This window comes from Monopterus albus, unplaced genomic scaffold (assembly GCF_001952655.1).
Source record: "Monopterus albus unplaced genomic scaffold, M_albus_1.0 scaffold434.1, whole genome shotgun sequence".
NCBI classification, from domain to species: Eukaryota; Metazoa; Chordata; class Actinopteri; order Synbranchiformes; family Synbranchidae; genus Monopterus; species Monopterus albus.
In genome coordinates this window covers 176,536-190,771 of record NW_018128314.1, presented here as the reverse complement: position 1 = coordinate 190,771, position 14,236 = coordinate 176,536, and the positions used below count along the sequence as shown (strand labels likewise).

Sequence of the window (14,236 nt, the reverse complement as noted above, 5' to 3'; positions counted from 1 at the left end):
AGTTTTACCTACAGTGTCCTGCTGGTGGGTCTCAGTCTCTCTCTGTCTCTCTAAAGCTCTGTTCATTTGTTCCCTCCAGCACACGTGCCCAGGCTGTGTGTGTGTGTCTCGCTCTCATTTCTCCTCCCTGTCCTCTCTGTTACTCAGGTTCTTTTTTGTCCTGGGACCTCTCTCTCCTCTGGCTGTGGGTGCCTCGTTCCAGTGTCGGGATCTGGATCATTGTCCTTCAGGTGCCCCATCTTCTTTTTTTGCCCTTCTCTCCCTCCCTACCTTGGCCATTTCCTGTTCATTTCCCTTTGTCCTCCCTCTGTCTCCAATGTGTGTTTGTTTCCTTTTCCTATATATGTCAACGTCAATGTCAGTTTATTTATAAAGCATGCTTAAAAACAGCATCAGTTGGCCATAGTGCTGTCTAATATGTTCCTTATGTGATTTGAAGGTCTAAGGACAAAATGTGTTCTACACTGTACTGACTGTGATATCCTATGCAGCAAATGTGTGATATGCCATAAAAAAAATACATACTCGTGGCAATGGATCCTTGAAATCAACTAAAAGAAACTATGTGAATCAGTAAAGTTATTTGTACTTTAAGCATCTAATACTGGACAAAAGTACACTGAAATCAGGTGAATGCATAGTGTACAACTTCTATTTATGTGATAAGAAGGTGATCCATGGTGTACTGATGTACTTTCATCCCAACTTAAGAAGTAGAGTAGTATCATCTGCATGCTGCATTGGACGACTACTTCAAGGAGGTAATTTATGGAGTATGAGATGTAAGTGTTTCAAAAGATACACTGGTTCTGAGGTGTATTTCTCTTATCTTAAACTAAAACAGAGCTGTCAATCTGCTGTTATGTATTCAGTCTATAAATGTGACCACAAGAGGATCCAGACTCTGGATTTGGACACAGTACATGACTATACTTCAAACAGGATACTGCGCCGCATAGCACGGTTCTTTGCCAGCTTCATATAGACAAACCCAAAATTGAATTTATACAAATAAATTGTAAAATGATGATTTTCACATCTTTGTGTTTGATCTTGCCGAGGCACAGCATCCCCATTCTAATAGTCCATCACCTGAGCTGACTATGCAAACCAACCCCCCTGCAAGCAGGAAACATGCCCAGTGTTTACTGATATTTATCTCTGCTTCTACCGCTCATCCTCACATATTCATAAATGTGGCCAGCACATGAGATCTCTTATCAGGGACCATGCAAAGTCTTGCAAGGTCCCATTGCTCCTTCTTGCAGTTTTGCTTCTTGGGCTTTGGGGCAGAAAATGAGTCAAGCAGCAGCGCTGAGCCTCAGGGACTTATTCCAGTCAGAGTGAATTGTCAGCCCCCCTCCTACAGTAACAGCAGAGATCAACCTGAAGGTGACACAGAGCTTCAGATCAAGGTAACAGGTCTGTGGACGCAGGGTCAGTGTGTGTGTGTGTGTGTGTGTGTGTGTGTGTGTGTTACAGCCATGCTCTGTGGGTATCTCTGATGCCCCATGAGAGTGACATGCACATACCCATGCACACACTGAGGATATGATGGGAAGCAGATGCAGTGTCTACATCATTGATATTAATTAAGATGATTATAGTTTGACGTGGGAAGAATGTGAAGGGGGCTAAAATTGAACAACCATATTGTATCACATCTGGGGTATACAGATACTGTGTGTGTGTGTAGGTCAGAAGAAGAAAAGGCAAGGATGAAAGAATGATGGCTTTTAATCTCACAGGACAAAAGTGCACAGCTCCTCCACTGCCTCTTAACACACACACACACACGCACACACACACACACACACACACACTCCCCATGTCAGTCCTGCACACAACGATACAGACACACACACACCAATGCAACCCATTTCTCACACTGTTATTCATATCTACAGCATGTAGCCAGAGGGAATTACTGATGGACATCACAGTGTGTAGAATATCCTCAGAGAAGCGTGTACACAGAGTCGCATGAGATAAAGACCTGTCACAAATATTGGACACTCAGGACAGTTTCACACCTTCAGTGGTTCACCCTCTTAGGGAATTTCCCCCTGGTACAAATCAACATGCTGGTGCTACCTATGTTTGTAGAGACATGCATTTTTAGTGTCAGCTGTTAATTTTTTTCTCCTTTTATCTGCATGTCCCAGATGTTATGACCCAGAAAAATAAATAACGTATTTATACAGGATTTTGTGCAGTTTTAACACTATTTGGGTTTTTGGATTTTTATTTCAAAGTTTAAAAGAATTATGTATGTAGTCTGATATACTGTATAATGTATGAGCAATATACACATATCTCCTTAATAATACAAATGTATGACATATATAAAATACAAATTGCTAAGAATATACCATTATATACTGTAGAACAGTAAAATAAATAAATAGTCATCACAATATAGTACTAAGAAAAGCAAAGGAGAAAAGTTACTTAAACAGTAGGCAGACATAACAGATCTGACTTTATAGGGCTTTATAATATATTTAAAAATCCACCTGAGCAAATCATTTTCACTGAGTGTTTAAGAAATCTGTTCTCTGTGCAGCTTGCTTCTGTTTTTTCACAATAAGAGTGGCTTGACTAGTGATCTGCATAACTGTGGTTTGTTTCAAGGTGTTGAAGAACATTCCCGAAATAACTGGGAACAGAAATGACCAAGGAGGCACACTTTTCAAAATCTGGTTAAAGAAAAACAATATCATGACTTTTGTGTGGAGTGAGATTAACGACAGAAATGACACCCAACACCCACGGTGAAGCACAGGCTCCGCAGCTCATCTCCTCAGTGACAAGGGGCTGAGAAGCGGGTGTGTGCGTGCGTGTGTGTGTGACGGGGGTGATGTGTCAGGTGGGTATGGGGGGTAGCCTACAAAATGAGAGCCCGCTGCGCTGGACGAGCAGATGTGAGCGGAGCGCTGTGCGGGAGAGACGCGCCACGATAATTAGTCGCAAATATATTTACGGGAATAACAGAATTATGAGGATTTGAGGCCGAAATCGCCAGAATCCAGTGTCATACTAAGTTAGGAGTCTTCACTCTTCGGGTCGCCGTTCTCTAACATATGGAGATATGGGGATAGACCGGCGGCGGAGAGCATCGCTGGCTCTCACCTTGAACTTTCTCGCCTTGTTTCTGGCCGTGTCGGCTCTCACTACCAGCTACTGGTGCGAGGGGACCCGCAAAGTGGTGAAGCCATTCTGCACCGGTCCGGTCACCACCAAGCAGTCCTTCTGCATCAGGTTCAACAGCTCCAATATCAACGACACGCGGCTGGTGCAGTACATCTGGGAGACAGGGGAGGATAAGTACGTGATGAGGACGTTTCACACCGGCATCTGGTTCTCCTGTGAGCAGAACATCAACATGACCGGTAAGTTTTAAAAGACCGGGCGGCAGATGTTGAGAGAGAGGGGGGCCCTGTGCGTCATGGACAGGAACGTGCGTATTTTCCATCAGAAATATCCTGCTTTAAAACAGTCTAAGGTTTGGGATTAATCTCAGGCATATTAACGTTACATAAAAATAGCACCAAAGACGCATAATCCTAACACCTGCTCCTAATCCCGGAATATAAACTGGTTTTGTGGTCATTCAAAGACTATTAGAAGCAAGACTTCCTTAGCAAGGAATGGTCCATGAAATGACAGAAAATAGTAAACGTCCAAGTTGACATATTCTAATTGGTTGTTGGTTGTCTCGCCAACAACCCAAACCCAAAGATATTTAGTTCGATAAAATACATGACTAGTAAAGCAGAAAATATTCAGATTTGAGAAGCTATAATAAAGATTGTTTGGCATTTTTCTTCAAAAATGTCTAATTTTAAAATTACACATTAACTTAGTGTCTGGATTAATCTAGGGTTGAAGCTGGAAGAGAAAAAAAACCACAGATGTACCATGTCCACTTCAAAGCTGATGTCCAGTTGTCTCACTCACAGGTACAGCAGTTACCACTGTGTATGTTCAAGTGATTTATGGACCAGCTCCAGATACGCCCGCTGAGAACTGCATAGTGCCCCAACTGTGGATCTAAGAATGTGTGGCAGAGTCTGTGTCTCTGCAGTAGTATTTGTTCTGTTGATAGCAGAATTTCTGGCCAGCACTCTGCTGCAAAGGTTTTTAAATCCTGGGGGAGGTAGCAGAGTTGTTGTTGCACAACCACAAAAAGGAAACCCCTCTACAGACTGGACTAAACAGACTGGACCAAATGGAGATTTCTTTGTTACACCACAGTCTAATTTCAGCAAGCAAAGCGACTCTACTGGACCTCAATCTGGGAAATTGGTGGAATACAGGCATCTGTAATCAGCATGTTACTGGAGTGACACTGAAATGTGTAATTTATGATTTTCTCATAGGTGAAAAATGCAGAAGTTTCCTTTATGTTGCACCTTCAAATGAAAGAGGTAAGCATGTATGTTTGTAAAACACTACATACACTCATGCTATATTCATGTTTCCTAGCCAGTCATTTATTTATGAGAACATGACAGGGTAATGAAATACCACAGGTGCAGAAGGAACATGATTACTTTTTGCAGAGATTCAATGTAAAAACATCAAACCCAGCCTGAAAAGCAGCACAGCATCATTCAGCTGTATTTAATTTAATGAAAAAGTCCGCTGTGCCGCTGACAGGGACTTAATAGAAGTTGCTCATAGAAGGAAAACACAAACCCCTTCTCAGGTTCCTTCATCTCACATATTTAGCTCTTTCATTACAAAGGCTGTTTTCTGATCACTCTAAGATGCTTAGTGCTTCGGTGACCCTTCTGATGAAAAGGACTTTAAGAAATGCCAGCCAGCACTTTCTGCCAATAGAACTTCCAGTATCAATTAAACAGCTGTTACAGCATTTATTGCCCCCGAGAGCTACATTTATTCCTTTTCTAATCTTTAAGCCTACACGGACATCATTAGGCTCAGTGCAGTGAAAATACATCTATGGTGTTGGAGTCGATCAACAGAAAGCTTCCAGTATCCCTCCATCAAACAAATCATTTTCCTCTAAGGCAAGGGAGGCAAAAGCTAAGGCTATATTGTGTCAATGTTGTATTTTTGCTAAAATCAATAGGTCTTGGTAAAGACAGACAGCAGAGCTGTGGGTTAACTGATCATTCACACTGCTAATATAAGCAAAGTGGCATCTCAACAGATCAGTCACTTCCATCCAGTCTGTTCTCTAATCAGTTTCCTTAGGTAAATCCTGCTTGTCAGCACATCCTCATTCAGCCTGATAATGAGACTGATTTGACGTTTTGTTTTCACCTTATTCAGTCCGACATTTGCTCATGTTAGCTGTTTTTGGTTGGGAGGTGGGAGAGGGGCTGTTATTGTCAGTCAACATGGAAGCTCTAGGGCCAGTTAATCTAATGTAATGATCTAAAGGTTTGGAAACATTTCTGGAAGCAGTAGTTTTCTTTTTTTACCAAGTGTCACACGAGAAGGCTGTGCATTGAGTAATGAGTCAGGAGATGCTTAGCTTAGCTTAGCATACAGACTGGAAATACCAGCTGTCCTGACTCTGCCCAAAGGTAACAAAATCCCTCTACCAGCATCTGCTCAACTTAATTCATTTGCTTAATCTATATAAAATCTGAAGTGTAGAAATGAAAAGCATCTAGCTCTTGTCAACATGATAAATTAGTATATGTCAAATTAATCCTTTAAGACTTATTTCTCAAAGTCCACTTACCTGTGTTAGTTTTCATCCATGCTAAGCATAATTTATTTAGCACTTTTCTGTCTGCATGTTTCAGAATCGTGCACAGGATTACACCCCCATGCTTAGAATATATGTATTTTATTTTAATAGCTCAAAATCAGAACTTTTCTTCAAAGGGCATCAGAGTCTATACAGCATACCACATTCTCTACCTTAAAATCCACAATTCAGATTTAAAAAACAAAACAAATCCTAAAATATGGATATTTATGCGTCTTATTTCTGTGCCAAGGAACTCAATTGTTGTTCAAAATCTATTGACACACATCTAGTAGTTAGGTGTACTAGGTGGTATATTCCTTTGTAACCATAAACACACACTTCGGGCTCAGTCCCACATGGACTGTCCAGATGAGGATTAATCCAGCAGATGTGGATTAATCCTCATCTGAAAATAGTCCTCAACAGATGCATTATTCCCTCCTGTTTGACTAACATTTGCTAAACACTACAGTGTCCAGCTGTTTTTGGAATTTGCAAAGTTTTTTTCAAAAAGGAAGCTATTGTGCGATGTGTTTTAAAGATTTCCATCTTCAGTAGGAAAACGTACATCCGGTGGGTTTCTGGCTGTCAGCCACAGATATAGGGGAGTCAGACAGTACTGTGAGCTCAGCACCAGACCTACAGTATGTGAATTGCTAAAATAATCCAAGAGGTAGGTGTGATTTCTGGAGCCAGCCCACTTCGTGTTTGCCTTTGCTCAAAGAAAACCAGACACTGACACTGAAATAACAGCGTAGATGCCAGTGTTAGACTGAAGCAACCCTAGGTGAAATCTTCTGCCTCTTTAGCTCCAGTTTCACCTCTGTGCCACTATGCCACACGCTGGTCATCATATGATTAAAATATTAGATATATCAGTGCAAAATAAAAGGGAAACTCTTATGAAATACATTTAATTGCAGCCACTTTCAAACCCTCGAATACGCCCTTCTTAAATGAACTGCAATCATTAACTGAAGTGTGGAATTTGATTTACAGAAATAAAGACTCTTTTAGCTGAAGGTGTAACTCTGTACATAATTCATACAGTGATATTTTGGGTAACAGGCATATTAATTTAATCCACTTTGTGATTAATTAACCACAAAATAATGTACCTGCCCTCGGGTGATACATGCAATTACACTACAGCTTACATTTAAAGATTTTTAGATCCACTGATATCTGGTTGCACCACACATACTGCCACAAGTTCAGGATGTTGTGTGTCTCTTGGTAGATCGTATATCCTTCCTCTGTCTGGGAAGGTTAATGATATGGGTGCCTCCTTCTCTTCTTGTCCCTGTCCTCTCCCTTTGCCCTTGCTTACCCATATTCTTTCTCATTGCCCCACCCCCATCTTTTTCCTCTGGCTTCGTATCATCCTCTCCACTGTTCACTCGCCCGTGTTCATCCCCACTCTCTTTGCTATTCCTTTGCAATGATGAATTCTCTGTGCAGGAGTGCTGTGGCTGTGCATTGTGGCAGAGTGCCTGTACATCCTCTTGCTGGCCACCGGGGGCATCCTCATGTCCATAGAGGTGTGTCACTTTGGCAATGTCATCGACGGTCTCAAGCTCAATGCCTTCGCTGCCATATTCACTGTGCTCTCAGGTCAGTGATATCATGATATTTGCACTATGAAATCCAGTGGAAGATAGTTATGTGGATCAAATCAAAATGCTGGGATTCTGGAGGGTTTCTTTGTTGTTTTTATTAAAGTTGAACTGGAATGAGAATTTTCACTTTCAGCTTTTGTGCAAGGAAATAAAAATTTAATGATACAGTAGCTATTGTGTAGTTTTACATTTTACAAAAGTAGATCAATTCTTTTTGGGCATATTTGTAGAAACAGTATTGTAACTTTGGGTGGGTGTTTCCTTTGGCAGAATTGCAGGGGTGGAGGTGATAGCTCGTTGCAGAGTGGGTGAGCACCTGTAGTGGATCATTAAATGGCCTATTTTAGACTGTGTGGAAATGCAAGATTGATTTGAAGGGAGACTTATGGAAGCTTACACATTTGAGGGGAAACCTACGTGTGTGATTTTAGAACCATGGACAATAAAGCTTACACATTTGAGGGGAAACCTACATGTGTGATTTTAGAACCATGGACAATGGAAAACAAAGTCCAGCAACACTTGCAGTATTTGGAGGAACTTTAATGTAAAGACCAATGTGTTTCAGCAAGGAGCCTTCATCAGAGTCTATTAAAAGTACACATCAAAGAGTTCTATAAGTAGTACAAGTATGAAAAAGATTCTATAAAAACAGCAAATCACATACAAACTCATACATGTCAGTCAATAAAAGCACGCAAACAAGCAGGTTAGGTATATAGTCACCACAAAAACAAAAAAAATTAACTGAAAATAAACTGGGCAGAATTAGAACCACAATGGATATTACCATGGATTTATCATAAAACAGTGATTTGCTGATATTTAAACAGCACAGCTGCTGACAGGTTATTTCAGAACCACGGTCTGTGGACTTTACCAATAACTTAAAATCTCAGTCAGATAAAGAATAAAGACAGGCAACCAAAGATCGAAGGCAAATGAATGCACAGTTTGACATTGTCAGGACTCCAGACTGCCAGTGATCAGTCACATTTTGTGACCAAATTTACAATCCCAAATCAGAAAAAGTTGGCACGATATGTAAAATCAAAATTAAATATGAAAATAGTGTCAATATAGCAGCACATTATTTGATGTGATACCTCCTCAGTTTTGTTTTTTTTTTTGTTCAAAATGAACACTCACTTCAATTCTTATGTCTGCAACACATTCTAATAAAAGTTGGAACAGTAAAGCATTTATCACTGTGTGATGCTGCCATCACAACACTTAAAAAACAGTTAGGGACTGAGGACAACAAGTGATAAAATGTGTCTGGTTTAATTTTGTCCTATTCCTCCTGCAAACAAATCTTAAGGTGCGCAACAGTCCTGGGTCTTTGTTGACACAATTTGCATCTCAAAATGTGCCACACATTCTCTACTGCAGACAGGCCAGTCCAGCACTCGCACCCTTTTCCTCCACAGCCTTGGTAATGTGCACTATGAGGTTTTTCACTGTGTTGTTGAAATATGCATAGACGTCCCTAGAAAAGATGTCGCCTTGAAGGCAGCACATGGTGCTCCAAAGTCTGTTTTTTTTCTTTTATGGTGCCACCACAGAAGTGTAAGTGACCTTTGCCAAGGGCACTGACACAACCCCAGACCATGACAGACTCTGGCTTTTGGACTAGTTGCTGGTAACAGTCTGGATGGTCCTTTTCATCTTTGGTCCGGAGCACATGGTGTCCATTCCTTTCAAGAAAGACCTGAAACACTGACTGGTCTGACCACAGTACACGTTTCCACTGTGTGATGGTCCATCCCAGATGCCTCTGAGCCCAGAGCAGTCGACCTCTGGACACTGTTGACATAGAACTTCCTTTTGGCCAAGTACAGTTTTAAGCAGCATTTATGGATGTAACTGCGTATTGTAGTGGCTGACACAGATGTGCCAAAGTAATCCTGAGCCCATGTGGTTATATCGCTTATAGAAGAGGAAGGGTTCTTGATGCAGTGTTGTCTGAGGATCAGAGAACACAGTCAAACAGCTCAGGCTCGGCCCTCGTCCTTTACACACTGACATCCCTCCAAATTCCTTGACTGTTTTAATCATGTTCTGCACTGATGCAGTCACCTGTTGACATCACCTGTTTCAAATGGAATCATCATTTCATTACTGGCCCTGAAATACAACATCCCAACTTTTTTTGGAACATGTTGCAGGCACCAGAATTGAAGTGAGCATTTATTCTGAACAAAGAATAAAATTGATGCGGTATCGCATCACGTAATGTGCTGCTGTGTTGTTTTCATCATAGTGTAATCTCTACAGACAGCTACTGTATTTGACAGAGGCATACACATAAAACCATTACTGACTCCTTAATGATGAACCTACAGTACGTTTTGTCCAGTTCTGCTGCTGTTCATGCTGGTGAACACAGTTTGTCCAGTGCCACCAGTCTGAAATGTTAGTCTGCAGCCCTGACTTTGGAGAGAGAGAGAGAGGCAGGCTGACATTGATCATGATGATGTTGTGTCATCGCCCTATTGTAAACTAATTTTAGAAATGTTCTAATCTGGACTTTTTGTGTTGACTTTCCAACATAGTGTCACAAACATTATTCAGCGGAACAAAAAAGTACCATCCTTGGCATATTTCTCACTAACAATCTCACAATGCAATGTGACACATTGTAGAGATGTGAAAATGACAGTTGTCTGACTCTGCGTCTGTCTGTGATGATGAAAATATAATGATTATTAAGTGACAAAAATATCAATTTACTGCTTACTATTGAATGTTATATTGAATGTCTGTTATATGTCGACTAGTGAATGAGTGAACAAGGGAGCGATTTCAAACACAGACCCCGGAGAAAACATGGGGCATAACCAAATCACAGACGGAAGAATGGTGGAATCCAGGTGGCTGTGTGACTGTGTGACTGTCGGAACTGAAGTGACATAATCAGCTATTGTTAGTGCCGACCCACACAAACCAGTCAAATGATCTGTTAACCAGAACCAAACGTTCACACCCACTGGAGAACACTGATGTACAGTAAAATAGGAATCAGATTTCTTCCTCTAAGTCACTTTCAGTTTTGACCAAAACAAACACTAAAACTACTTAGCTCTGCCTTTTGACTTAGAAGAGACTGGGTTCTTCGATGTATCAGCCACTATCAGTCTTGAACCTTAAAAACACTGCAGCCACAATAAGTGAAGTGAGCATGTGTGAAGCCAATAACATTTTATTAGGCACAACAACAAAAGCCAATTTTAGGGAATTACCCTTACTAGCTTTTACTTTGTATTTTGCATTTTTCAGTTAAACGAGAAGACTGATAGCACTTTGATGCCTATGCATTCACAGTGGTATCAGATTATTTGTTTTCTTGTTTGCAACTTCAAGTGGAGCTCTGTTATAAAGTTCTGTACTCTCATTGTGATCTCACTGCTGGTTTTTTTTTAGCTTTAGACAGAACCATGCTTTTAGCTTTCTGTCCAGTCTTTATGCTAGCACATCTAAAGCGATCAAGAGCTTCTCGCTTCTCTGGAAAGAAAGAAAATCGCCCATTTCAAAAAATGTCATCTATGGAGACTATGGGCTCTCTTTTCCACCCAGTGCAGCTTCTGCATCACTTCAGTCTCAGTCATTATGCAGTTTTCCTCTGGCACACATCTGCTTTTTTTGTGCACTGGTGTGTTTGGTGCTTTCCTGCCATGAATGAATGCGCTTACGCTGATCTCTATAGCAGAGGCGGCGAGTAAAATTTCATGTGACCAAAAGCCATAACAGACATAAGACCAAGATCTGTATGCGGCAAGTATATCTTCCTTGAAGTATCTAAGACGATGTCTACAGAGGAACCAGTAAACAAAGTTCAGATAATCTTGTGTGCAGCACTTCTGACTCCGCTGACAGAGATCTAGAGAAACTCTGTTCAGAAACAGAGTATTTAGACCTTGCTGAGCCTGAGGGTGAATATTGATCAGCTTGGATTTAGAGATAGGTTCCCTGACTCTGACAAAAGCTTTGATTTTAGACTCACTACAAAGTCTGCTAAGTCCCCTTTGATCTTGTTGGCATGTGAAGCAATGAACTGGTTGTGCCCTTACTGGTTAAACATCCTCCAAACTTTGCATTATTGGCTTGGTGTCTCATTACTGCCATGTGGCACTTGTTTGTCCCTGTTCTACAGTAAACTGGCAATAATACCTCTAAACCTTTAAGGAGAGAAACAGAAACAATAAGAAAAAAATAAGCCTGATTAGTTACTAAGAGACTAGGGAACAAATCAGGAGGCAGTTCCACATACACCATCCTACTACTCACAGCAGTAATGTCAAATTAAATTTTGTCACAGCTGAAGACAGCTGCTGCTGCAATGAGGTTGATGAAAGTAGTGAGACCGAGGAAAATCATAAATTTTCAGGTCATAAAAACAAAACAATGAGCTGAAAGATGTTAAAACATTCTGGAGAGCTGAGACGTATTTCTCTTTGAGTTTGTCACCATAAGTGACCATAGTGTCACTTTTATTTAAAGTTTACAGGAAGGTTATTTCACCTCCTTAGAGGAGAAATGAAATGTATATGCCGTGTCCTCCCTAGAGTGAGAGCTGGGCCGGGCTTCTGTTCTGAAGCCCAGATATTTCTGGCACGCCAAGAGGAACAGACACAATCTTCAGTATCAGTATATCACAACAGGGAGGATTTTTTTGTCCCCCTTTCACTCATCCAGTTGTTGTCCTCATTTCTTCATTTTGTTTTAGTCTCTAGCTCAGGCTTCAGTGAGTAATGTCCTTGTGGCCTTGCCCTGGTATTTCGCCTGTTCTGAATTTCAGTCAAACAGTAACTGAACCTCTCAACCTCGTCTGCATGTCTTATGTTTTATTTATACACGACTCACTGTCTGGAGAAATGAGCTGTTTGCATAAAAAAGGAGGCAAACCCGCTAAAGATCATACAGTGTCATTTTTATTCTTGTGCAAAATTTACTAAAGCTTTGACATGTTTTATCTCATGTGTCAACTTCCTGGGCATATCAGAAGGGATTTAGTGCACTTGTAAAATGTTGAACTGAAATGGTTTGCTGTTAACGGGGTGCATAGTTTTAGAGTGGTTATCGTATTCCAGCAGAACGATAGCAGGGTCCAGAATAATCTGGAGAAATGAGCTGTTTGCATAAAAAAGGAGGCAAACCCGCTAAAGATCATACAGTGTCATTTTTATTCTTGTGCAAAATTTACTAAAGCTTTGACATGTTTTATCTCATGTGTCAACTTCCTGGGCATATCAGAAGGGATTTAGTGCACTTGTAAAATGTTGAACTGAAATGGTTTGCTGTTAACGGGGTGCATAGTTTTGGAGTGGTTATCGTATTCCAGCAGGACAATAGCAGGGTCCAGATTAACCTTTATTACAGCTGTCATTCATCTGGTGATGAGAGTGTGTGAGGAGATATAACAGAAAACAGAAGTGTGGTGGTGCTTTTGGTGTAGGTGATCCATTTTACCATCTCTGTAGAAACAGCACTTCCTTCAGTTTTTAACAAACTGTGCAGCAAGTGCACAAAAACAAGTGCTGTATTTATAGCCACCAAACCATGTGATGTCTGTAGAACTTACAATCTGTGCAAATTATTAGAGTTGATGATGATTTTCTGTACTTTAGCTGCATATTTTGCACCTCAGTAATGATTCAATTATGTATTGTCCAAAATGGAAAAGGGAGCCGTAGTTCCTAACCATTTTGGCCTGTGTTCCCTTAAGGGCCTTATGCTGTATATAGTGCAGTAGATGAAAGCTGGCTATATTGAGAAAAAACATGTTGAAGTCTTTGGTGCTCGACCCATTAAAAAAAACCTGGTTTTGATACTTACTGTATGTTATTTAGGCATGTATGTACCCACCCACCTGCTGGTGGATCCAAATCAGAACCTTCTTATTGTGAAGAGATTTGATTTGATTTGATTTCATTTATTCATTCAAGCATGTAAAACAGTTGATATGTCAACACATGTAATTTCACACATATCCAATAATAATAATAATCCATTATTAATTTGCTTATACCTAGTACATGCTTGAACGGAGTAGGAAGAAGTTAGACTTATCTAGTCCTACCCCATGACATCATCTTACAACTTTTAAATCCTAAGCTGTATCTCTACATAGATAATTATCTTCTACGCCACACAAGTAATATACTAAAGAATTATTACAGAGTATTAACATTCATACACCACACCCACAATGTTCCATCTAATTAATCATTAAGCCTGTTGCATATATCTTGATTGACACATACCTTTATATTTATGTTTAAATTCATCAATTCTATTACTATTTTTTATGTCTACACTTAAATTATTCCATAGTTTTATCCCACTTATAGAAATACAGAATTTTTTTTTGGTTGTACGTATAGCATGAATTTTTAAATTTAACTGACCCCTTAAATTGTATCCCCCTTCCCTTTCATTAAATAGTTTTTGAATTCCACCAGGTAATAAATTGTTCCTGGCTTTATACATAAACACAGCAGTCTTATATCCCACTAAATCAAAAAATTTTAACAATTTAGACTGTATGAAAGCTACATTGGTGTGATCCCTGTACCCCATCTTATGCACAATTCTTATCACTCTTTTTTGTAATATATACAATGGTTGAAGTGAGCTTTTGTATGTATTTCCCCAGTTTTCAACGCCATACTCTAAGTATGGTAAAATCAATGAAGAATACAAAATGCGTAGTGCTTTCCCATCCAAAATATATCTAACCCTTGACAATATCGATATATTTTTTGCTATTTTATTCGGGACATATCTATATGCGATTTCCAGGAGAAGTTGTCATCAACTATGACACCTAGAAATTTAATTTCACATACTCGTTCTATATTAGCTCCCCCAATATTCAATTGAAATT

At 40.0% G+C, this 14,236-nt stretch overlaps 1 protein-coding gene across 1 annotated transcript in view; it reads left to right on the top strand.

The window, feature by feature from the left end:
* Positions 1 to 2,851: 2,851 nt before the first annotated feature.
* The window catches only part of gsg1l2b (gsg1-like 2b), a 20,758-nt gene continuing 9,373 nt past the window's right edge, over positions 2,852 to 14,236 (top strand). The window contains exons 1-3 of the mRNA XM_020586999.1: positions 2,852 to 3,392; positions 4,383 to 4,430; positions 7,193 to 7,345. Coding sequence (XP_020442655.1) covers positions 3,092 to 3,392; positions 4,383 to 4,430; positions 7,193 to 7,345 — 502 coding nt within the window. The 5' untranslated portion in view covers positions 2,852 to 3,091. The remainder of the gene's footprint in view (positions 3,393 to 4,382; positions 4,431 to 7,192; positions 7,346 to 14,236) is intronic.